This window comes from Vulpes vulpes, chromosome 10 (assembly GCF_048418805.1).
Source record: "Vulpes vulpes isolate BD-2025 chromosome 10, VulVul3, whole genome shotgun sequence".
In the NCBI taxonomy this organism is placed as follows: Eukaryota; Metazoa; Chordata; class Mammalia; order Carnivora; family Canidae; genus Vulpes; species Vulpes vulpes.
In genome coordinates, this window is record NC_132789.1 from 98935221 (window position 1) to 98962244 (window position 27024).

Sequence of the window (27024 nt, forward strand, 5' to 3'; positions counted from 1 at the left end):
TAATTAGAAGAAGAAATAGCTGCTAGTTGAGGTGGCTTATGGCGGGTGATGACTGCCAAGTGGGGAAGACGAGGCACAGCTATTGTTGCCACTGGTTTCGGTACTTTGTTGTACTTGCCAACTCTTCATTCCCACAGAGTTCCTGGTACCCCAGCCGTAGTCTCTCCTCCCACCCTCCTTGCATTTCCCCCAGTTTTAGTGAGTAGAGGGATTCACGTCGGGCTGTTCCAGTGTTCAGTTGCACCATCCACATGAATTACAGGATGGCTGTAGCAAGTGAAGAACAAGATCTTTGATATTGAAAATTGGGGGTGGGGGTTGGGGGCTCAGTTGGTTAAGTGTCTGCCGTCAGTCAGCTCAGGTCATGATCCTGGAGTCTTGGGATGGAGCCCCAGGTCGGTCTCCCTACTCCGTGGGGAGTCTGCTTTTCTCTCTCCCTCTGCCCCTCCCCCACCATGCTCACTCTCTCTCTCTCAAATAAAATCTTGCAAAAAAAATTGGGTGACATTCTTTAGTTACTTTGCTTTTTTTCTTTATCATTGTAAGAATGTGACATGCGATCTATCCTCTTAACAGATTTTTAAGTGTACAATATTGTTAACTACCGGTATGATGCTGTGCAGTAGATCTCTAGAATTCACTCATTTTGCATAATTGAAATTTAATACACATTGGTAAGCAGCTCCTCATTTCTCCTACCCCAGCCCTGGCAACCGCAGTCCTCTTTGCTTCTCCTGAATTAGAGCATTTTGGAGACAACATGCTCCAACGAAGCTCAAGATGTGTCCTTCTGAGACTGGCTTACTTCACTTAGCATAACGTCTTCAAGGTTTGTCCATGTTGGCACGTATTGCAGGATTTCCTTCCTCCTGAAGGCCGAATAATGTTCCATTGTATGTGTACATCACATTTTCTTTACCCATTCATCTGTCAGTGTTCATTTACCTTGTTTCCCCCTCTTGGCTATGGTGAATAGTGCTGCAGTGAACATGGGAGTGCAAATATCTCTGATAGGCCATCCTGTAGCTACATCTGATGTGTGGGACAGGCAATCCCTTATTTCTGTCTAGCAAAGGGAGCCATAAAAAGGAGAGAGTGGTGGCTCAGGCCCTCGTTGGAACTAATAAAAAATAAAGCAAAAGACCCAACCTTGTGTATTACTGGGTGCGCTATCACCATTTCTAACCGACTCCTTTGCTCTAACACACCTATACCAGTAGGCTGCCACATTAAGACACTTGTGATCTTTCATCCACCGTCCGCTGGATTATTGCATATTGGTAAACTAGAATTTGGATATTCAGGGCAAAGCAGAATGAGATATCAAAACTTGATTGAGGCAGGCAGCAGGGTAGTTGAATAATTTGGCTGTGGTGGTAGGTCATGGGTGTTGGATCCGTGTATCGCTATTAGTAACTTGTGTGGTATTGAGGACATCATTTAGATTCCCAACACCCTTGTTTTCTTCATCTGTAAAACGGATGAAAATAGTTCCTACGTCATAGGGTGTGTGTGTGTGTGTGTGTGTCTGTGTAATTAATAAACAGAAAGCCCTTAGTACATGCAGGCCATTGCTAATATCACCAACTCTTAGATTCTAGGTCTAATTAGATGATGTAGTTGTGACATGATTACCAATGTCATAACGAAATAGAGGTTAGTAAACATTTGAACACTGCCATGTATGTTAACGTGTTCACAAATGACACCAGAAATGTTGAGTTGCCATTTTGCTTTCAAGAACACCAGTTTAGGGGTGCCTGGGGGATGCAGTTGGTTAAGCAACTGACTCTTGGTTTTGACTCAGGTTGTGACCATAGGGTTGTGAGATTGAGCCCCCAGTTGGGCTACATGTTTAGCACAGAGTCCTCTTAAGATTCTCTCTCCCTCTTTTTCTGCCCCTCCCACTCATGCTGTCTCTAAAACAAATAAGTCTTTATATATTAAAAAAAGAATACTAGTTTATTTAAGGAGGGATCTAATTGTTTTTGATTTCTTTTCATGACTGCCCTTGTTGCTCTGTTGCTCTGTTGCTCTATGTCTTTTCATATTTTACATATTGTGGGGATGAGACATCCAGAGATTAGAGAAGTGAGTGTGAAGATAGCAAAGTGATTGGTGAGTGATAAAAAGAGAGTACCAGATATATGAAGAAAATAACTATATTTTCTACTTTTAAGTTGAGATCGGTGATGAAACTATGTGGATGGGGCTATAAAGGGTTTTGTTTGTTTGTTTGTTTTGGTGTCATACAATTTCACGTTGTTGTTATTTAATTATCTTACCAAGAAGAAATTCTCCTCCTGCTGGGCTTGGGATACAGTTATTTATCTTTTTTTTTTTTTTGAGCTGTTAAACAGAAAGTATTTTTAAACGGCAAATTTTGATAAACATGATGAGTTTTACCCTTAAACTTGAAAACAGGTAGCTATTTATTTTGCTCACAAATAAATGTTTTGATAAGAATGTTTTGGACAAAGGGCTCCTGGGTGGCTCAGTCGGTTAAGCATCTGACTCTTGATTTTGGCTCAGGTCATAATCTCAGGGTCATGAGCCTAGGCCTCACGTAGGGCTCTGTGCTCAGCATGGAGTCTGCTTGAGATTCTTTCCCCCTCAGCCCCTTCACCCTCTCACTCTCTCTCTCAATAAATAATTTTTTTTAAAAAAGTTTGTTTTGGACAAGATATCTCAAACCATCCAAATACAGAGCCTTAAATAATTTAAAAAGAATCATCAACTTACTAGTAAGAAAAATGACAGGGTTCGATATAAAATTTTGTATTGATGTTTTGAGATTGTGATATCATGTACTTGGGGTCGTGTGAAATTAAAGATGATAAATGCTTAGTGACTGTCTAGTTTTTTTTTTTTAAGATTTTATTTATTTATTTGAGAGAGAGAGAGAGAATGAGCACAAACAGAGGGAGCTACAGAGGCAGAGGGAAAAGCCAGCTCCCCACTGAGCAGGGAGCCTGATGTGGGGCTAGATCTTAGGATCCCAGGAACATGACCTGAGTGAGCTGAAGGCAGACACTTAACCAGCTGAGCCACCCAGGTGCCTCTGTAACTGTCTAGTTTTTCATTGAGCCAGGTGGTTTTGTTTTATTTAGCAAAATTTTTCAATGTTATTTTTACTTTTGAATGCCGGCAGAGTATTTATTTACATTAACGTTAAGGAATCCCTAAGTGAAGGGTCAGGTGACATACTAATACAATTAATCAGATGTATTCTAAGATCAGAAATCTTGGGGATGCCAATGCCTGGGTGGCTCAGTCAGGCAAGGATCTGCCTTGGGCTCAGGTCATGATTTGCATGTCCCGGCTGGAGCCCCACATTCATCTCTCTGCTCAATGGGGAGTCTGCTTCTCTCTCTCCCTCTGTCGCTGATCCCCCTGCTTGTGCTCATGTTCTATCTCTCTCTCTGTCAAATAAATAAATAAAGTAAAATAAAAAAGAGCAGAAAGTGAAATGAGTCAGTTGGAGAAAGACAATTGTCATATGATTTTACTCATACGTGGAATATAAGAAATAGTGAAAGGGACCATGAGGGAAGGAGGGAAACTGAGTGGGGAAAAATTAGAGAGGGAGACAAACCATGAGAGACTCTTAACTCTGGGAAACAAAAAAGGGCTGCAGAGGGGGTGGTGGGTGATGGGCACTGAGGAGGGCACATGATGAGATGAGCACTGGGTATTGCACTATATGTTGGCAAATTGAATTTTAATGCAGGTTTTTTTTTTTTTAAAGCAGAAATCTCTAGTCTTTTTGGGGGGCTGTGTGTATCTCTTTAGTTGCTTACTTTTCCTTGTATGAGATTTTTCCCCTCATTGTACTACCCTCTTCTCTTCATTGAAAAAAAAAATTCCCTAAATTTCATATTTTAGTCCCCAAAGAAGTAAATAAAAGACTAGCAGAAGATGGGTGAGATGGAGGGGGAGATAAAATTAGAGTAGTTGTAGTGAGTAAAAATCTTGAAAGTTCTTTAATGAGAGAATTACAAGCAAAATATGGTAATACATAGCCGGTAAGTATCCATGGGTATTCATAATTTATTCATAACTACATTAAATATAAGACTGTGCATAATTATTTAACATACTTTTAAAATTTAAATATTTAATTTAAAACTGAGAAGAGAGATATACTTTCCTGTAATCTGAATAGTTCTGGAGCTTTCTAGGGATGTATCAATAAGCCCTATGACAGTCTCCCATGCTCTTGCATCTGACATTGGGTTCAATATACATTAGCAGATACTTTGTTGTTCATGCAGGTTAGCATTTATAGTGCATCTCAGGCCTGAGGCCATGTAGCAGCCTCCAGAATTATGCTGGGTGCCTTTGGGAGAATGGGCACTCAAGGTGGTTGGAGCAAGCCAACATTAAGAAAAAGCACTTAAGTTTCTGAAGTCTTTTTTATTATTTCGAAATCAGTCTCTTTCTCTTTCTCTCTGTCCCCCAATCTTGATTTTGGAGTCTTTCTACACTCCAGTGGCCCACAGATAGGCACCAGTTATCCCCTGGGGGCTCATTCGAGTTTTAGGCTCTCAGGCCCCACTCCAGACCCTCTGAGTTGGAAATTGCATTGAATAGGATCTTCAGGTGATTCAGTTGCACATCCAAGTCTGAGGAGCCTGCCGTATGGCATAGGTCAACTCTAGGCTGATATCTGTATCTGTACTCCTAGAGGGATCGGTTAATTTTCCAAACTCACTTAAGTTGCACAGCTCTTTGAAGGATCTCAGGATCACCTCATACATAATACTGTTGGAAGCTTCTAGCTTCTATGTTTCCAATATGGAAGATTGTTCGTACTGTGTTAATAACATGAGTCATGGGCAACGATTTATTGGTTACCAACTAGTTGTTGGGTTTGGCACAGAATGTCTCATTTGGATACTTTCTCCTTTAATCTTCTAAGCAACTCAACAAAAGAGGCTTTAGTGAGCCAATTTAGAGAAAAGAATCCTGAGGCTTGGGGAAGAGGTTATTGGCAAAAGGTTAGATATACCATGTTAGAGCTGAAATCCAAACCAAGTGTGTGTTATCTAAGCCCATGTTCCCCACCTCCTGTAAACAGTGCTCTATTGCTGCCATGCTGCTGTGCTCCATTTGCAGTGAGGAAGGGCATGTAATAGTCCGTTTGTCTGGATCAGGAAACAAGCTTATGTAGAAATGTATGTAGATATTTCTGGTGGCTGTGATTTCTCTCTTTCCAGATTCCGACTTCCAATGTCTAGTATAAGAAGGTTCCTTAAGTTTGTAAGATCTTTGCATACTTTTGTGGCTTTTCTTTTGCAAATGTGAGGGAAGAGAATTCATACATTTCCTTAAATCAAATTCTCAAAGCCAGTGATCCATAAATTAAGAACTATCACCCTTCTCATCTGTATCCCATTGACTCTCAGCCATTGGAATTCCCAGCTGTCTGCTGGCCTCATTGGACTCCCCATCACTGCGCTGGACTTTCCATGTACCAACTCCCAAATGATTCATTCTCAATCCCAGAAGGGCATCAGAATCACCTCTCGATCTTTGAATAAAATACAGATTCAGGCCCCTTCTTAGAGCTTTTGAAGTATGATCTTTGGGAACAGAGCTCAGTACCCTGCATTTGCAAGAAGCCCACAGTAAGATCCTGACCTAGAGAGCAGTAAGTGAGCACAATTTCCTTCAAGAACTTTGCACAAAAGAGGCTACTTCATGATTGGCCCAGTGTGGAACAATCTCCTGGCGGGAGACCTAGCGTGGACCCAGTCCTCCCACAGGGAATCCTCACCAGCTCATGTGGGCTGGAATTTCTAAGGTACTGCAGCAGGCAGAAAGACCTGGGGGCTCCATTTCGCCCTTTACCCTCGTGGAAAAGATTCTATTGTGTAGCTCACTGCTTCTGAGACTGGGGCACCTTCAGCGCTGCCAGTCGTTAGTTACGATGTTGAGAGAATGACATCCTGAAGATGTTTTGACAAATGGGCTTGACTTTTGAGTTATCGTCTTCCTGGGAAAATTAAAAAGAAAGCTTCCAGGTTGTTTCTGGGAAGAGATTGTTAGACTAAGTTTTGACATTGCTGATGGAGTTTTAGGTCGTTGGTATTGCTCCCACTTCACCTGCCTATTAGTAAACTGAAGTTTTTCTCCATTCATTTGTGTCTGCTAGAGATACTTGACATTTTCCACCCACGTAGGTTCTGATGTCATCACTTTGCTCATCCTCTGTTCACCTTTGGCATGAGATGGGCTGTTCTTTCTTGAGCGTACAGAGTGGTGATTGGGGGATAGGGACTTGGGGTTTTTCATTACTTTTTGTAACCAGGCCTTACTTCATATGATGATCTACCATTTTCTCTTTGTTCCAGAGAACTGTCAGCTAACATTTATTGAGAGCTATGATTTGTATAGGGCAAGTTTAGAAGCTTGAATACCAATAGTTTGTCAAAGAAAAGCTATCAGGCTCTGTTTCTCTGGATGCTAGGAGGTGTGAGGTCATCCACAGCACCTACAGCATGGCTTCGAGATGCCTCTGGGCCTTTGAGGGGTGTTGATGACTTCACAACGGCCGTTCTGGCTTTCAGCAGCTTTCCCGGAGAGAGAGATTGTTCTTCAGCTGTGCTAAGTGCTCTCTCTGGATCTTCTAGTTAGGATTCCAGTTTTGTCCTCTGGAGTTTTACAGAATTAGCCAAACCCTTAACCACACGACCGCCCCTGGGAGGCTCATGCTACACCTAAAAGCCTCTTTCCAAGCTACAACATAACTCCTCATGGGCATTATTTTCCAAAACTGACCTACCAGTCACAACCAAATATGGTAACGAGAGAGCCGGCAAAGACCGAACCATAATCACTTGTCAGAAACCTGGTCCATTCATACTTTCGTTTCTCCTCTTCTGGTGCCAATTTGTTTAACTCTGTTCTGTTTTGGCCTCTTAGATATATTTATCTTCATGTTTTATTTTATATTATCAAAATGCTGGTGAAAGACAACAGAGTCTTCTAAGAGAATCATCTAAAATAAAATTGGCACGTTTATTTATTGATTTATTTAAATTGATACTTTCAAAAGATAAAGTCCCAAATCCATCTTCAGTAAATACTTGCACAAAGGCATTCTGGTAACCATTGGATGTGATCTGTAACTATTAGAGTACTTTAAAAATAATTCTGTCTTTCCTGGTGATTAATATCTACAGAATTGGGCTCCCTGCTCGGTGGGGAGTCTGCTTCTCCTTTTGCCTCTTCACCCCCCGCTCATGCTGTCCCTCTCTCAGATAAATAAAATCTTAAAAACTATATCTACAGAGAGATTTCACCTCATGAAACTACATCATTAAAACAATCTCTGCCTTACCTGATTTGTGTTAAAATTTACTCTGTGTTCATGTCATGATGCTCTTAAATAAGTCAACGATTTTTTTCTGGTTTTGTCCTCTGGAGTTTTACAGAATTAGCCAAACTCTTAGCCACATGGCAAGCCAAACTCTTGCCTGTATGGCTTTTTGCAGGCAGCCTCTCCTTGGATAATAGCTATAAAGTGTTTCATGTTACTAATTTCAAATGACCAATTTCTGTGATTTTTAAACTGTGAATTTCTGGGAGTGGGCACAGAAATTATACTGTTTTTTTTTCATGTCGAAGATAGCCTTGTAGGTCAAGACTGTAGGAAGAACAGAAGGAATTTTGAATACCTAGAATGATAAATATTTTAGAAAAACTACTTATTAGGTCAAAGTAAGATTTTTTTTCATTGATTATTATGATTAGGTATAGAGCAAAGAGTAACATAATCCAGTCCATTGGTAACTGCTAGAGTAATTCATGAAGCCAAAGTAAAACCCCCTACTCCTTTCTTCTTTTCCTTCCCCCTAGAATAGATGGATACTGGTGTGGTGCTTTAGAAAACAGCTCCATCTCGATACAAGAATAAAACCCCCAAACAAACCTCTTTTAATTCTTACTACATAAAATGAAACATAAAGAAAGGCAGTATGGTAGAGGCTAGCCTGATTCTACTTTTCGTTATGTGTTTGAAAATCCTTCAGATTTCTTAGACTTCAGATTCACCTTCTGGAGAACCCGTGAAGAAACCGGAAGTTACATATTTCAAATAATTGCTCTCCATGTGCAGTGGGGTGTCGGAGTAGGGCTGTACTGGTTTATGAGACCTAGTTTTAATTTTCCGGAACTGTGTGAGCCGACTGACCTCACGTTGGTAACTTCAGATTGTCCATAGGGAGTGCGTTTGTACCATGAGCCAGCAGCTCGGAGCTGGTTGTTCAACACTGGAGTGCTCATCATCGTACGTGGATATTTGTAAAAAGTTTCTAAGATACTTGTGTAAAGACAAATATTTTAACTAAAAAAAATTAAAGGCATTTGTTGATATTGGAACTCTGACATTTTTATAGACTTGCAAGGTTAGCAGTATCTTCTGCTCTTCTGTTTATCCCTCTTTCTTCAATTAGGATCTTTCTAGATATACACTGGATGTCATTTGTACGAGAACTTTGAGAGGATATGTGTGGCTAATGCATAATTAATATTTGAAAAAGAATTCTGGAATGCATCTCTGCAGAATAGTTCTGTGATGTGTTCTGTGTTGGCTGCCCATTAAAAAATCAGATGAAGTGAGAAATTACTTTCAAGATGTGGTGTAAATTTAGTTATTTTAAAATATGACGATGAAGGCGGAAGCAAGGAGAAGTAATCTTTTACACTCCATATTGTCTTCTGCAACTGTTTTTTATTCTTTTGCCTTTCTTTTTTTCTCCCCTTCTTTATTTTCTTTTCATCTACTCTGCTAGAAGGAGGCTCTATTTTCGTATCCATACCCACTCTCTTCTATTATTTATTTGGCCCTCGGAGATTTGGATTTCTTTTAGGAATACACTGAGCATTTTAGGCTGCTAAAATATCCTAAAACACGAGCCAATTAATGACGTATTCATTGACAAGTGTTCGGAAACTTGTAGGGTTCATTCTGCAAGAGTGATTTAAAAGCTGTAATAGGTTAGAACGTCAAACAAGTGGAAACAATTAGTAGCACTAATGTCTTAACCCCCAGTTTACCACTGAGAGAGGGAGATCCTTGATGGGAAGGCCCATCTGTTCCAGAGATGTCTCCAACTTGCAAAGCCATTTGTAAATCAAATCATTCAGTGACTGTGCTGCTTGTGTAGCTACTTATAGGTCTGTTTCTCAAAATCATTGGTGAGGTGCACGTTTTACCATGATATTTTTGAGAAATAGGGCTTTATTTTTGGATATTCTGGTTATTCAGCCATGTGTTTAGTATATTACGTGTACCGGGAACATGTACTTTGACATTGTCACCAGCTCTAGGAATTGTGAAATCAGTGAGTTAAGTACACCTTCCGAGTGAGTTAGTGGACTTATATTTTTGCAGTAATTTGATGTTGGAGGAAGAAGAGATTCATCTCAGTATGAGTTTCCTCTCTATTTACAGAAAGGAAGATGGAAGAGTTCTGTTACTATAATCAAGTTCTTTCTTAAAATACCCTTCGCTTACTTACTTTTTTCTAAATAATGATGCTATACTTCTTACATCGAGTTTCACAATTTACAGCCTATTTTCACATTTATCTCATTTTTCATTAGATATTTGACCTCTGCTCTTTTCTTCTCATATAGAGGTCATGGAATAATTGACTCTAAGATTTGGAAGGGCCTTCCAAGTCATCTGATCAAGCCCTCTACTGAATGGTCCGCCTGTCAGCTATTTCCAAGAGCAGAAATATTAGACACAGATAGGCTGACCATTAGGTCAAATAACGCAGTGAAAGTAAAATTTCCTTTTTGTGAAAAAGGCTGAGTATTATTATATATATATTTTTTACCCCTTTATTTGATTTTTTTTTCTTTTTCTTTTCAAGGCTTAGCCTACTGGGCCTGTGAACTTCTGCTTTAGGGTCTCTCTAGTCACTTTAACGCCGTTGATTCCTACCATGTGGGAGCTTTGCTAGACTGTTGTTAGCTTCCGACTTTACCCACATGCTAAGCCTAAGGGATATGTGTTTCTGGGGGTGCAAAATACTTCTGTTTTATTCTGAAGCAATAGATCTGTACATTTTTTTCATTTTATGATTTGGTTATTTCAAATCACATTAATAAACAATTGGAACAAATGAGGAGTTATAAGTACGGAACTTAAAATCACTTGCCTGCTCCAGTTATTATTTATTTATTTATTTATTTATTTATTTATTTATTTATTTATTTCAGTAAGGCTTTGGATCTTATTTTAAAACACCCATCAGTTATTCTTATATTGTTCTGATGAGAGTACAAGTCCAATCAGGTACATTGGTTGTTCCGTGACACAGATGAGTACGAAGGAAACTCGGCCCAGCCAGGCTGGATTTGGTCGTCAGGTGATCATCTTCTAACGGTGGCTTGATTGCTGATTGTGCGCCGCACGGAGCACCCAGGACAGAGGGTTATGTGATCTTGCAGAAAAGCTGGTGCAGCAGGGGAGCTGGACTTCCCGAGCCAGGCCATCGGCAGTGCGGCACCTTGACACCCTGCGAACAGACTCCTCCGGGGGATCAGGGACTCAGGAACCGCCGGGTGAAAAGGCAAAAGAACTAACTGGCGGGTGCAGAGCTAAGAGGAATGCGAACCGAGCAGCCCCCAGGGGCTGGAGCGGGGTCCTTCCTGGCTGGGAGGTGGATGGGCTGAGCCTGGGGGCGTGCTGCCGGCCGTCCCTGGGAATGGGCACCTGCTGACCCCAGGCTCTGTCCCCAGCAGCTGCAGACAGGTGTCCCCACCGGGCTGTGTCTCCAGCGGCTCGCACACAGATGTACCCGCCAGGCTCTGTCCCCAGAAGCCCGCACATAGGTGTCCCTGCCATCCTCCGTCCCCAGCAGCCTGCACACAGGTGTCCCTGCCATCCTCCGTCCCCAGCAGCCTGCATACAGGTGTCCCCACCATCCTCTGTCCCCTGCAGCCCGCACACAGGTGTCCCCGCCACCTACATCCCCTGCAGCCCGCACACAGGTGTCCCCGCCATCCTCTGTCCCCAGAGGCCGCACACAGGGGTGCCTGGGTCATCCGCGGACTGTACCCTCCGGGTCGGTGAGCTGACACACGGGCTTATTCAAAGGCCAACGGCTTCGATTTTATTCTCCTTCCTTCTAAATTAAAGGTCCGGAGGGCAGAATGTCTCCTGAGCTCCTTGTTTAGACTTTCGGACACAGCCAGCCTCGGGAGTCCTTGCCTGGAGGTTTTGGGGCGTCTTGTGACCACGGAGATTGCTGTCTTCCTGGGACATCGGCTGCTCACAGTGGGGGTGGGGCGCCCAGTAGCCCCGAGGTCCCTAAGTGTTGCCCCCAGGGTGCCGACCCCCTACCCGCCCGGCCCGTCCAGCTCCTGGCTGGTGCTCCCCGCGCAGCTGCACCTGCACCCCAAGGGCTCGCGGGGCCCTCAGCCACCCGGGGGGCGCTTACTCGTTCCCTCGGGAGCTCGTTGGCTGTGGGCCATGTGGGCACTGTGGGCAGGAGCCTGTCCCCGAGCTCTGGCCGCCCGCGCGGCCTGGGGGACGGTCACCCGGGGCAGGTGTGTACTCACACTCAGGTACTGGAGAGAACAAAAGGGCTGGACGCAGACCTCAGGTGGCCCAGGAAGCGGTGGCTCTCCAGATGAGGGAAGGACAGGGCAAAACGTGTGGGTGACCGGGAGGGCAGCCTCGGTGGGCCAGAGCCCCGCGGCCCAGGGACAGGTGAGCAGGTCCTCAGGGGACTGGGAGGTGGGCCAGGCCACACCCGGGGGAGCTACAGCTCTTGTAGAAGATTCCGGCTTTTACGGTGAAAGCAGATGGGAGGCTCCTTAGCTGACGGGTTTTGGGTAGAGGGGACCCAGTGGGGTGGGTGGTAAAGAGGGGAGGGCAAAGGGCTGGAGAAGGTGATGGGACTCTTCCACTTGAGAACCTTGCAGCTGGTTGGTCATGTGCCCAACGTCCCCCCATCATTGCCCCACCGCTGAACCCCGCGTGCGTGCCTGTGTCGTCCTCCGGAGTCCACATTCCCTGAGCTTAAGGTGCTGCTCTGCTGGCCTGCGGGTCTCCCGTGGCGTCGTCGAACGGCAGGGTGGACACGTGTACCTCCTCGCACCTCACAAGACGCGTCCGTAGGCTTAGCGCAGCTCTTCTGGATTCTGGTGACAGCGTATCTAGCAATGTAACTCGTTCTGCGAGTCAGAGGAGGATGCAAATACACTTGCCTTTTCTTTCGCCAAGTCATACGTGCCTTGAATTTTATTTCCATACATTGTCTTCTATAAAATGACCTTTACGGTTCTATCTTGGCGTCGGACGGGAGCATTGCTGTTGTTACTCTTACTGCTGTCTCCTCACAAATGTGGCAGACGTTGTGGGGCAGATTTGCTTTCGAGAGCAATTTCCTACAGAGCTGAAGAAACAAAGCCACCCTGGGAATTTTCTCACTTTGAAAATCAGGCGTTGGGGCAATAGGGAGTGGTGTGGCTTGTGGCAGAACCGGGAGCGCATTCAGATTCAGACACGTGCACTGACCGCCAGACACACCCTGGGGGAGCCTGAGAGGGTATGACGTTGCTACGTCTCCCTTAAATGATGAAATATATAAATATATATCTTTTTTTTTTTTTGAATTGGGAGAAGAAATACAAAATCTCAGTGAGCTCATCTCCTCTTACGGGTTATGGGCCAAGCTCCTTTGAGTGACTGAGGCCTCAGACAGCGCTGGGTGGGGTAACGGGCAGGGTCCCCTGCCTCCCACAGTGGAATCTTCTCTCAATACCTTTGCAAGATAGGCTTGTAATGCTCCTCTGGCCACTTGATCTCCATTTCCTTTTGTAACGGGCTGCTACCCTCCCTTCTGTGCCTCGATCAAATTAATATCCAGTCAGGGGAAGGAGTAAAGCACATGAGTTGGACAGAAAGGAGGAAGGTCATTATGACTTTTGAAATCAGAAGCAAAGAAAACGTCTCTTCTCGTGCATTATGCGGGTACGTGCCCAGGCATAGTGTTACCAGCGCCTCTCCCTCAAAGTAAGAAAATGAGGGGCATATAAATAGCCCTGATCCTGCTCCGGCCTGATCCTTAGATTAAGATTAACTCAGATGCAGGCCGAGAGGTCACACAAGGACGTGGTTTTCTGTGGTTAGCAGTCATTTAAGTCACACCATCAGGAATCTCACGCAAAGGATATTTAGATGACGTTTTTCCAGGAGAAAAATAATTCCAGTTTTTCTTTTACCCGGGGGGTGGGGGGGGGAGGTGAGCAGTCCTAGTGGTTTTGTAGGTGGAAAAATCCTTTCCACTGCAGAGGTTGGGCCTGGGGGATGGATGAAGCAGAGGGAGCCAAACAACAGGATTAATTTGGATCATTTGCTGCTATGCCTTGCAATTTAATTACTCCTAAACGCAGTGGAGAACAGCAGAAACAGGCAATAGTGACTTCAGTCTGAATTCTGAGCCCTTCAGCAAAACATATTCTCTTGGGGCTGCATTTGTACAATAATGACAATAAAAATGTCTGTCTCCCTATTTTAGTGGGCTGTTATAAAGAGAAAATTAGATTATACGTGGTAAAGCGTGTCACGCCGATATTATGACACCGTCATCTTCATCACAATAATAATAATTATAGCAAACACTTAGCACTTGTTATTTGCCAGGCACTGTTCTACGCATTCATATTTATTCTTTCACTTAGTTCTTACCATAATCTTACGGGTAGGATCTGTTCTCTTATTTTAGGGGTGGGAAAAGAGAGCCACAGAGAGCCGAAGTAACTTGCTCAAGGCCAACCCTTAAGAGTTGGTGCGAGGGTTTGAAGCCATGCAGTCTGGCTCCAGAAGTTCATGCTTTTAATCACTAAGGATTAAAAAAAAGGAAAAAAAAAAAAAAGAAAGAAAAAGAAAAAGCATAGGCTTTCCACTAAATGCGAAGATCAGCATTTATGGATCCGGGCTTCATGGGCTATGTTACCGCGGTCAGGCCTCTTCAGCAGCCTGAACTTCACTTTGCTCATTATAAAATAATACTGACTTTTAGATGTTTGGTGAGAACTAAATAAAAAATGCAAAAGTCCGTGTTTAGCCAGCAGAAGGCATGCGATGAATTATTGTTATTATTATTATTTATTGCGGGTGGGATGGTATATTTGTTGGCTCAGGCTGCCCTAACAAAACACCACAGACTGGGGGACTTTAGCAGCAGAAATTAATTTTCTGACAGTTCTGAAAGCTCAAAGTCCAAGGTCAAGGTACCAGTAAGGTGGTTTTCTGAGACCCTGTCCTCGTTTGCAGGTGCTCTCCTCCCCGTACGTGTCCTCACGTGGCCTTTCCTCCACGCACCCCGGGGGAGAGGGGAGCCAGCGCTGGTGTCTCTTCCTCCTCTTGTACGGATTAAGGTCCCGCCCTCATGATCTTATTTAATTTTAATTATCTCCGTATAGGTCCTGTCTCCAAATATAGTCACATTGGAGGTTAGGGCTTCACCTCCAATGAATTTGGGGAATTTGGGGAAGACACAGTTCAGTCCTTGGGGAGACAGACTTAGAAGGACAGAAGTGTTAGGAATATTTTGACATTTCAAGTAGATTTGTCTTAGGTATCAATTCTGAAAGAGAAGAAGCCGTCAGCTATGTGTAGTAAGTCACTACTTACTTACTAAGTACTGTACTTAGTACTGTACAGACTAAGTACTGTACTAAGTACTGTACAGCCACAACGTACTCCTAGCCGTGTGCCGTCTGTCTTCTATTTGGAGCTGTAGAAAGTGTCCTCATGTCATTGGTTTTTGGTCTTTTAGGTGAGCCTGAATTTAAATACATTGGGAATATGCACGGGAACGAGGCTGTGGGACGGGAACTGCTCATCTTCCTGGCCCAGTACCTGTGCAACGAGTACCAGAAGGGCAACGAGACGATCGTTAAGCTGATCCACAGCACCCGGATCCACATCATGCCTTCCCTCAACCCGGACGGCTTCGAGAAGGCCGCATCGCAGGTGAGTTCCCGCCAGCCCAGAGCAGGGCATGCTTCCTTTCCTGCTGTTCATAGGTGTGTGCTCCTCTGTAGTAGCACACACACGTGAATCTTACAGGTAGGACGTGGAGGTGATGGAAGTGATAGATGCTCCCCTGCCTCCCCGGGGAGAAGACATTTCAGAAGATAAGGCCTGGCCGGTGAGAGTGGCTTCAGCAGGGATTGGGAGTGAGAGGTTTTGTTAATAAGTCAGCATTACATTTTGCTGGTAAATAACCATATTTATTCACTCATGTTTGTGACTAAATTTCCTTTCCTCTAAAAAGCTGCAAGCCTGACTACCGCCAAGGTTGGGGCCCTAACACAGTGGAGGTCTCTGAATGAGGTGATGTCCTAGCGCCCTCTGCTGACATCAAGGAAGAAAAAGTGAGGCCGGATCAGTGTTTCCCTGGTGTTTAATTCTGGTACATATGGTGAGGGAAGTAAAACAAACAAAAAAACCCACCACCACCATCAACAACAACCCCTTCTGCCTTTAAAATTAAATTATAATACAATTTTAACTGTTAGAGACGCCGGAAAGTAAGACATCTTAAGAGAAGATAAATGGCCTGTGTTCCCTTTTTGTTTGCACAGGCATGGAGGACATGAGTTGTTTTCCACAGTTTGAAGCAATTTCCTTATTTTATGGGAGTATTAGTATTTTACTTATAGTTAGGAAGTCAGTTTGTACCTTAAAAACAAAACATCCAGTGACCTGACAGTTTGACATTGTAAGAAACCTAGAGAATTTCTGGAAATAACATTGATATAATTTCTAAAGTCATAAAAGAAAAATTATAACAACATAGAGAATTAAGTTGTATACTATTTTAAAGGTGGTATTTGGAGCTGTAAGAACTGGCAAAAGATTATCATTGTTATTTTCTGGTACAGATTCTTATTCTTTGGAGTCTAAGGTATCTGAGCTTATATAACTTCAAGATATGGGAATTAGCTCTATATCATAGATAATGTGTAACTTAATAGTAAAATAAGAACATATGCATTGTGGAATATGGCTAAATGTCTTGAAAATTCCTTAAATTTCTAGATTATACCAATACTGAAATGTACGATTTGAAATTGAACAGACATTTCTCAACTTACAAAGCTCTTGATCTTTGTTCTAGGGCTCATTTTTTTCCCATGAAAACTGTAAAAGAGAGTATCTAATATGTACATAGTTCATGTTAAACTCATTTTAAACCTTTAGTCTTCTTTAGTAATTTGTTCTTTTGAATATTTAAAAAATAGATTGCTCTGATTTACAGAGCCAATGAATATTTTACTTAAAATCAAATACGGACTGGCATGCTTTGAAAGGCATCATCTATTACTAACGTATATAGATTTTTTTTGCAGTTTGATTATAAACACCATTTAAATGTGATTGTTACTAATATTTAAGGTATTATTCATTGAAAATATTTTCAAAATAATCATAACAAATACTTTATTTATTTATTTTTTATTTTTATTTTTTATTTATTTATGATAGTCACAGAGAGAGAGAGAGAGGCAGAGACATAGGCAGAGGGAGAAGCAGGCTCCGTGCACCGGGAGCCTGACGTGGGATTCGATCGCGGGTTTCCAGGATCGCGCCCTGGGCCAAAGGCAGGCGCCAAACCGCTGCGCCACCCAGGGATCCCCCATAACAAATACTTTAAACCTGATACATTCATGGATTTGTCAGCAAGAGTGAAAATACAGTTTGAGAGGGTATTGTTGAAATAAATAACTGATCCTAGTAAATTACTTTAAAAATTATTAATGAAGACCTTAACTAGATAATAACAATAATAATAAATAACTTATTATGTTTCCTTTTGATTTTTTTTTTTTTTTTTTTTAGCCTGGTGAGCTCAAGGACTGGTTTGTGGGTCGAAGCAATGCCCAGGGAATAGATCTGAACCGGAACTTTCCAGACCTGGATAGGATAGTTTATGTTAATGAGAAAGAAGGTGGTCCGAATAATCATCTGTTGAAAAATCTGAAGAAGATTGTGGATCAGAACACAAAGGTAGAGAACATGTATCGTTGTCTTGGGTTCGGTCTTCTAGCCTAAGGAAGTATGTTCTAGTATCTTCATCATAATGGAGGCTGGAGCAGTAATGTCACAGCTTGTGTGGGATAGTTAGCCAGCTCTGAGAAAGTCACGGTCGGAGCCCCTGGAATTGGGCAGGGGGTCGGGGAAAAGGACATGGGGGAGGGGACAGGTGGAAGGAACCCATTGTGGGTGTCTTGAACGTCGTCATGGCCCTTTCAGTGGCCCTGTATCAGCACATCACAGCATTCCACACTGTTAATCTTTTTCTTCTTTTCTAGAACCTTCTCCCTCTTTGCTTTGTACAACTCTGCTTTCTCCTGCCCCTTCTACTGCTGTTCCAATTCCCGCTCAGCTTCTTTCCCCGTGTCCCCTACTTGGCTAAGTGCTGGCCTTTGGGGTGCCATCTGCTACCTTTATCTCTTTCCCTATAGATCCATCTCCTGTGGTGTTCTCTTTCTCCATTTTACTTGCTCACTGAGTCCCTTATCTGATGACACCCAGAACCTCAAAACCAAACATTTTCCATAAGAAAACAGTGTTTTCTCCTTTATCCTGTCATCAGAGCCTTGATTTTTTCCATCACTGTCACCACCCACCAGCAATCAGTTGGCAGATCTCAGTGATGTGCGAGCCCTAACACTTGTTCAGGCTCCCCTCTTCTGCAGACTCATTCCACTGTTCGGTTTGGGCCACCATTGTCTCCTGCTCTGATGAGCACAGTCGCCCCCTGTTCTTGTTTTGGGTTCTGCCTCTCCCAACTCTGTTCAGTCTTCTTGAATTCCTCCTGGGTGATCTTCATACACAAATGATTGCCCCATTGCTTAAAAAACCTTGCCAGCTCTCCACCATCCAGAGGATAAAGCAAAAGCTCAGTATGTCAGAATCGTGTGATGGTTTAGTCTGGAGACTCTGGGGGCAACCACGTTGGTTCAAATCCCGACTCCCTATTGCTGCATGCATTTTGGAAAATTATATTTAACCACTATGTGCTTCTGCTTCTTCATCTGCAATAGGGAGATGATAATGGTATCTCCCCCCAGGGGGGTTATAAGGTTTGAGTGAGTTAAGATTTATCAAGTGCTTCAAGTCAGGCCCTACCTACAACTTTTATTACCGTTTCAGCCTAATTTCTCCGTACTCTGTGTTATGTCCCCCAGAGTTAGATGGACGCATTGAACACGTTCACTGAACATCTGATGCTCCTTCAAACCAGTATTGTTTGAACATTGTTGTCAACTGCTTGGAGAGGCAGGGCCCACCGTGGAGGGAAGGTGGCGAACTGCTGTTGGCAGCTCTCAGTTCCGCTTCTGTTTTTCCAGGCAGTTCTGCTCTGGCTCATCAACCCCAGTTTGTACCTTTCCTAAGTGAGAACGTAGGATACAATTTCTCCATTTGATCACAGTGCCCTTGGCCCCTGGCAGCTGCTGGCTCACTCGTCCTTAATCGGGCTCTGGTATTCCATGTACTCGAGGCCACCGACTCCATTTTGCTCTCTAAACAAACCGTTTTCTAATAATTTTATGTCTTTGTATATGTTGCTCCAACTGCCTGGAATGCTCTTCCGTTTCCTTCTGCGTCACCTCCTCTGTGAAGCCCTCCGCTCTTCCAGACAGACCCTGTTAAGCTTCCCTTACATCCTTTAAAAATACATCCAGCACGGTGCTTGTGGCTGGGTAGAGCTTTGTATTTCTTATAATTATTTATGTAGCTCTTTTCCCTTTTAATTCTAGATTTCAGTCTTTTGGTTGCAAGAATCATAGTTTATATTTGAGTCTGACACACAGTAGCTTGAAAACCTGTTATGAACGAATGCAATGCAGCCTGGCAAGCAAATCCCAGTATCTAAAAATCCACGGCTGGAGTTCCAGACAAGCACTCATCATGCACTTGGGCACTAGACAGAGGAACCAGGACATAGGGAGGGTCCTGGATTATTGGTGTAAAGTTCTTAAAACTTTCCTGCCTATATTTAGGATTCACTCCAGAAAACTTAGGCGAGGCCTACAAGTGGAAACTGGTCTCGGGAAAGGGCTGCCAGGGCCTGAGGATTCTAGTAGAACCTGATAAGTGAGGGACTTAAATGTTCCTGCGTCTGAGTCACAGATACATCTTTCTTGGCTGAAGGGAAAGCTGGAAAGACAGAGGACTGTCTTTTTTTTTTTTTTCCCAGAGGTAAAAAGAGGGCAGTCCTATGTGATAAGCTATGAGGATGGGGCAGAAATGAAAACGCGTGGTGGAAGCTGTGCCCTGATGTCCGCCTGCAGACTCTCCCCACTGCCCTCGGGCCTGTGCTGTCTTTAGTGAGTCCGAGCGGTGGGAAGGTGATGCCTGCCACCTTCCGTAGAAGAATCTCTGAAATAAACCCATGTCCGCGGGATATCCGATTGGCAGCCTCCATGCAGGGCTGTAGGCTTTCCATCAGCCTTCCCCAGCACAGCCCATGCGGTATTTGCATGATTGCTGTTAGGTCTTTTCTTATTTCTAGTTTAAGCAATAATTTTTAAGGAGATGTATGCTCATGGCACTTTAAAAAGAATTAGGATTTTTAAAAAGATTGATTTATTAATTTTGGAGAGAGAGCACGGACACGTGCACATGCAAGTGGGCAGGGGGAGGGCAGAGGGAGAGGGGGAGAGAGTCTCAAGCAGATTCCCTGCTGAGCATGGAGCCTGATGGCAGGCTCCATCCCATGACCCTGAGATCATGCCCTGAGTGGAAATCAAGAGTCTGTTACTTAACTGACTGAGCCATGGCAGGTGCCCCCCCAAAACTAGAGTTTGAATTTTTATTTAAAAAATTAAAAACCTTATCTTTTCTGAGTAAAGGTAAGTTAAAGAGAAATAGGTAAAAATTAAAATTTAGTCTCTTCTGGAACAGAAACAAGATTTATTTGCATTGGACTGAATCTTCAGTAAACCTGGGATGATATTATTCATATTATTCATCTCCTCTTTTTTTCCATCTTTGTCATTAAGATCGAGACCGTGTTAAGACGCTGCCTGGTAGGAGACACGTAGTGGACATTTCGTTAGTGTCAGGACACATCTGGCCTTTTCTTGCTCCCTCTTCTCAGTTTCTCTATCCCTTACAGTAGCTTCTATGTTTGTTTTATTTTTATTGAGATGTAGTTGACGTAACATACTATTAGTTTCAGATGTGCAGCAAGACGATTTGGTATTTGTACAGATCGTGAAATGATCACCACCGTAAGTCTAGTTACCATCAGTCACCATACATGGTTGTGACTTTTGTCTTGTGGTAGAGCATTTAGGATCTACTCTCTTAAAACTTCAAATATAGAATACAGTGTCACCATGTTGTACATGACTTCCCCATGACCTCTTTTATAACTGGATGTTTGTACCTTCTGACCACCTTTACCCGTTTCCTTCCCCATTCCCCCAATGCTGTCTCTGGCCTCCATCAATCTGCCCTTATAATGTTTTCTTTTTTTTAAATTTATGTATGTATTTATTTTTTGTTGGAGTTCAATTTGCCAACATATAGCATAACACCCAGTGCTCATCCCGCCAAGTGCCCCTCAGTGCCCATCACCCAGTCACCACCCCCCCCACCTCCCTTTCCACCACTCCTTGTTCGTTTCCCAGAGTTGGAGTCTCTCATGATCTGTCTCCTTCTCTGATATTTCCCACTCATTTTCTCTCCTTTCCCCTTTATTCCCTTTCACTATTTTTTATATTCCCCAAATGAATGAGACCATATAATGTTTGTCCTTCTCTGATTGACTTATTTCACTCAGCATTTCAAGCTTTGTACAAATTTGAGGTTAAAAATGCAGGCTTTTACGAATGCTGATTTGGGGAGTTCTGGGGTGTGTATGCTGTGGGAATGGGTGATGAAAAGGAATCAGAATTTTCACCACATGTTCCAGATGCTTTCCTTGTTCCTCTGAACCTCTGAATAAAAGCTCTCTCTTGCTGTCCTGGAGTTCTCCTTGCTGTTTTTCCTCATCTGTTCTTGAGCTCTTTGGCCAGGTCACCTCCACTGTTATCTGGGCTCAGGACATGAGCCTGGGCCTGGATTGCTTGAAAACAGAGTGGATTAAAATAAATCAAACAATTTTATTAAATTTACACGTGTCTCTAATGGCTAGAGTTGTGAAGAAAAGGAAATAAATATAGCTTTAATATATTTTAAGAGCCAAAGCCATCTAATTATAGAGCATAACATTTAAGCTATATTGACAGTCTTTAAATGGAAATTTTAAAGATAGGTCATAATTGGTTCTAGATTCTCCTGGGGCTCAATCTTAGAGATATTCCAGAGGCTTCTTTATGGGTTACTTAAATACATAATCACAGTACCCCAGGGATCACAGCATTTAATCAGCCTAAAAAATTCTGTTAGTAGCCAGAGACAAACTGAATTTAATTTGTCAAATTGTGGAATTTACTCACTTGCTTTTGAACACATTGGAAGCATGTATATTAGCAATAGGGTATGTATAAGAATTAGCAATAGGCTGAACCTAATCGCCGGCTGTGACTTCATCTATTCAGGACTGTGTGTTATATTTGTTCCAAAAAAGTTTCTTAAAAAAATGTTGTATTACAAAATTAGTAAATGTAAATGAGGAGAAAAAATAACCCATTACCCTATAGTCTTAGATGACCAGCATCCACATCTCGGTATGTATCCTTTAGAATTATGTTTTATGCGTGTACCAATCTATAAATATATGGAAGCATACCATGCACACTGTTTTGAACACTTTCAGGTGAATAATAGAGAAGTGTAGTCTCCCACAGTATGGCTTTGCCTCCTGAACTCCCACTCAAACCAGTCCTTGCATCCCCCACTGTACTGTCTTCCTTTCAGTTTTTACTACTCTTTTCCTCCTATCCAAAGCCTGTCTTCTTTTCCCCCAAGGCATTGTGGAATTCCACCTCCTTCCTAAAGTCTTCAATGATTCTCCAAACCACAGAGATGTCTCTTCTGAACTCATAGAAATACTTGTTGGTACCATTCACTGGGGAGAGCAAATAGGAGGAATGAAAGAGATGTATAAGGGAGAGGGCTGAAAAGAAATTCAGCACTGCAAGGAAAACTTTGAACATAATATAAAAGAATGTGTTAAACTTCTACATATAATATTATTGCCATTTTTTTGAGCAGTTGAGCCTAATAAACCATAAATTCATTGCAAAGAAAAGCATGGCTATTTTTTAGATTAAAGATTTTTTTTGAGTCCATGTTCTGTATCAGTTATTTTAATGTTGATTTAAATGAAAACTTGAACTGGGTTTAATTTAAATTAATTTGAATTCCAAAAACAAATTTAAGTACGTATAAGAATTCAGCATATAGCAAGGGAGTTTTTCAGACCACTGTGGAAAGGAAGGATAATTCAATAAATGAAATTGAGAGGAATCCATCTCACAAATTCAGCACAGATCAACATAAAATCTATATTAAAAGTATGAACCTAGAAAAAGAAAATTTTGGTAAGTATATAATTTTTAGAAGGGGATAGAATTTTCTAAATCCCTTATATAGAAGAATTGGCATATGGTGACCATTTAATAGTTATTGAATGAATAAAATGCAGAAGTAGAGACCATAAAGAAAAGATCAGTAGATTTGACAACATAAATATCTTGATATTTTGTATTTTAATTATTATCATTAAATTTGAAAAAAATGAATTGGAAAGACCAATAAAAAACTCAGAAAATATCCATAATATAAAGGGTTAGTGTTTTTACTAGATAAATAACTCTTGCAAGAGAGTCTTAGCGAGAGATCAGCATTTCAGTAAAAAATCAGTTAAACCATGTACAAATATGTCACCAAAGAATAAACATAAGTGGCTACTAAACATGTAAAAATGGTTCTAGTTTTATTAGTTAATCAAAGAATGCACATTTAAAAGAATTCTAACTTGTCATGTATCAAAGTGACATATTTTAAAAAACCACATGTCCCATGTTGGTAAGAGTGATAAGAAGTGGCAAACTTAACATGCTACTGCTGTATTTTATAGACAGGCAACGTGCGATACATTTTATAAAATTAAAAACTATGCTTAGCTTTTGGTTAAGTCGTTCCATCTCTAGGAAAATTTCCCAAAGGAAAGTACAGATCTGCACAAAGAGTAGCTACAATTCTACTGTTCTCGTAGAATATTTTTTCTATAGTAAACAACTCAGTACCCAACAGTTGGAGAACTATCCCTCAGCTCTACTGAAGTATAATCGCCAAATAAAAAATTGTATAGATGTAAGGTGTAAGATGTGATGATCTGACGGAGCAGACGTTATGAGCTGATTATCACAGTCAAGCAAATTAACATATCCATCACCTCACATAGTCACTTTAGTTTTCTTTTGTGGTGCAAATGCTTATGATCTACTCTTTTGGCAAATTTCAAGTATGCAACACAGTGTTATGAAGTCACCATGCTGTGTGTTAGATCCCCAGAGCTCATTCGTCTTATAACTGAAAGTGTGTACCCTCAGACCAATATGTTCCCCTTCTCCCCAACCCCTCTCAGCAACTGGAGGTGGTTAGCGCTCTGGAGCTTGAGTCCAGGTTGCGCTGGAGTCCAGGCTCTGCCAATCAGAACCGACTGGTCTCATGCTATAGCCTGACTTCTCTGTGCCTCAGTTTACGCATCTGCAAAATAGGAGTACGTGTCATCCCTATCTCACAGGGTGGATGTGAGACTTCAATGTGTCACACAGAAAGTCTATAGTAAATATTAGCTATTGCTCTGTTCATGTTTAAGAATGTTATATCCATATACTGGATACTCCTCAGCTATTAGCATAGTAACTAAGAAGGCTATTCAAGGACATGCAGAAGTATTTGTTACTTGTTGTCAAACAAAAAAGGCCACGTATCAAATTTTACATAAATTGTCACATTGAAAGAATTATATAAGAGTGTTGGAAAAAGACTGAGAAAGATACATGTAAAAGCAGTTTGTATCTCTAGATGGTAAAATTATGGGTCATTATAATCTTCTTTCTTTGTGTTTGTCTCCTTTACATTTTTTGCAATAGACATTTTTTTTGTAGGCAGAATGAGATAAACCAAGCAAATAAATAATTAAAACAACACCCCATTCTAAGTCACACTTTTTCATGATTATTAGTTGCCTACGTGAAAAATAGGTTAGTTTTGTTACATGAAAGTTGCTATACTGACAAAGACGTAGTCTTTATAGTTTTGTAGACCGGATTTGAATTCTTAGCTGTGTGAACTTGGACATATTAGTAACATGCTCAGCCCCTAGGTTCTTCCCGTGAGAGGGGGATGACTATCTTTGCTTCTCAACCGGGGATGCTGTGAAGCTCATTCATAAACTGAACAGCGATACAGAAATATAAGATCTTGTAACCATCGAACCCTACTGAGGCTGTTAGAGTTTCTGTCCCAAAGAACAGTATGGATCACACCTCCAGGAATTTTTTTTTTTTTTTTAATCAATGAGGTATTTGGGAGTTTGAGAGTCTTTCTTGTTGCTATTAAAAACTCACCATATGAATCAAGCATCTGGCTCCAAATTAATTCTTGGTATAAATTTCTTTCCTCTTTTCTTTTGCTATCAGGATATGAGGGGCTGTGAGTCATTAAAAGACAACATGAGAGACTCCTGACTCTGGGACACAAAGGGTTGTAGAGGTGGAAGAGCATAAGGGGATGAGGTGACTTGGCGACGGGCACTAAGGAGGACACCTGATGAGATGAGCACTGGGTTTTATACTGTATGTTGGCAAATTGAATTTACGTAAAAAAAATAAAAATAAAAATAAAAAATAAAAAAAACATGAATTTTTGAAACTTCTGCCTTTAGGATGGTTTTCCCAAAGTAAGCTGATATTTTACAGTGAGTTTTCAAAGAGACCGAGTTGACATTTTTTTATAGGGGTGATGTTAGAGGTACTTGGAGGAAATCGGAAAAATAGTAAGCAATAAAATAAAATAATAAATAATAATTAGTAATAATAAAGGAAATAAAATCTACCATATATTTCTAGCGTTTAACTATCATAGAGAACCTTGTTGTCTTCAGTCCCACTATTTTCTTTTCTTCTTGTCTTGTTCTTAGCTTTTATTAACCAAGATCAGATGGAAGTGTTGCAGAATTTGCAGGATGGTTTTCAAGTTTCAAAGAGAAAAAAGCTAAACGAAAACACAAAGAGGAAAAATAGCTGGTGGCTCACAAAAGTACGACTTTTAAGGAAATTCAAACAGCATTGAAATATGTTTTATTATAAATGAGAAAGATAGAGATGGAAACGGTCTTGCTGGAATCTTTTTTATTTTTATGACAACCACCACAAAGCGCTTGAAATGTGACCTATGTGACCAGCTTTCGATTATTGATTTTGTTTTTCCTTCTCTATGTCTTTCCTGTCAAGTGATTCCACCAACGATAACCAAATTTATTTTTTTATTTTTATTTATTTTTTTTGATAACCAAATTTATAAGCCTCTCATCTCTAACTTTTCATACAGCTTGCTCCTGAGACCAAGGCAGTCATTCATTGGATTATGGATATTCCTTTCGTGCTCTCTGCCAATCTCCACGGAGGAGACCTTGTGGCCAACTACCCCTATGATGAGACCCGGAGTGGTAGGTGTTCCTCCTGCTTCTCAAACGGCTCAAGGGTTACAACTGCCTCATGAGGTTTTATAGGACGATTTCTATAATATTCTTTCAAGGAACAGGCCATTCAGTGATTTTACCTGTAGAAGTATGTATGTTTATTTCATGTGGCATTGGCATAAATATTTGGCAGAAAAGGACTAACTTTTTAATAAGTTTAGTTGAAGAGAAATGTGATCTTGACGGAATACAACAGACGTCATGAGCTTGGGTCACTCTTGAACCCTGGATGAATCGAGAGAAACGGAAATTACATAGGTTTGTGTGCAAGATGGCTTACAAATGGAAGTGGCCTTTTTTTGGAGCTTGATCAGGGCCCAGGTGGATCTCTCCATGTCTTTCCACGCATTCATGCTTTGCATTCAGAACTGTTTGTAGTGGTGCCAGGGAGGCGAAGTGGCGCTCTGACTTGGTCCAGCTAGTTTTAGTTAAATTTCAGGCCCAGCAAGCTTTAGCCAGATAGTGGTTTTCAACGTGCTCTTTGTTGCTCCAAGAAACTTCCTGCTTTGTAGGGATCTCCCGGGGCCTCTGAGGAATTCGTTCTTTGTAGGCACACCATGGTGATTTTAGATATTGGAAACTTGGAGCCCCGAAGAAAGTCTTCTTGGTGAGACATCGTTACAATTGAGAGATTTTGTAGTTCCTCGATAGCTGGGAAATTTAAAAGCCTGGCATATTTGATCAGATATAAAGAAGAACACAGTGTATCAAAATATATATTATTTAGTTCCATATTACCCATAGGGGATTTTTTTTTAGACTTTAAACTCAAATCCTGAAAATTATGTGTGAGAATGCTTCATGGTGGCTATGAGGTTACCTTTATGTTGTTGTTATTGTTGTTTTGAGGTTACCTTTTATAAATTAAAAAAAATTTTTTTTTTAATTAAAAATTTTAACAATGGAAATCTCCTGTTTACTCAGGTCTAGTTTACTGTAAGTTTATCACCTTTTCTCATGAAACTTTCAAGGCATAAGTAGAATGTACATTTCTTTAATCTTGTGGGTTTATTTTCCAGGTAGTGCCCATGAATATAGCTCCTGCCCGGATGATGCCATTTTCCAAAGCTTGGCTCGGGCGTACTCCTCTTTTAACCCACCCATGTCTGACCCCAACCGGCCCCCGTGTCGCAAGAATGATGACGACAGCAGCTTCATAGATGGAACAACCAACGGTGCTGCTTGGTATAGTGTACCTGGCGGTGAGTCGGGCAGAAGTTTCCAGTGTGATGTAGTCCTGCTTGTTTCTTTTTCCTTTTTTTGCTTGTGTTTTGTTGCCATATCCAAAAAGCTGTTGCCAAGACCAATGACCAGGTTT

At 41.6% G+C, this 27024-nt stretch overlaps 1 protein-coding gene across 1 annotated transcript in view; it reads left to right on the forward strand.

The window, feature by feature from the left end:
• Positions 1–27024, forward strand: part of CPE (carboxypeptidase E) — a 102025-nt gene that overhangs the window by 60582 nt on the left and 14419 nt on the right. The window contains exons 2-5 of the mRNA XM_072724997.1: positions 14808–15004; positions 16877–17044; positions 25556–25673; positions 26726–26908. Coding sequence (XP_072581098.1) covers positions 14808–15004; positions 16877–17044; positions 25556–25673; positions 26726–26908 — 666 coding nt within the window. The remainder of the gene's footprint in view (positions 1–14807; positions 15005–16876; positions 17045–25555; positions 25674–26725; positions 26909–27024) is intronic.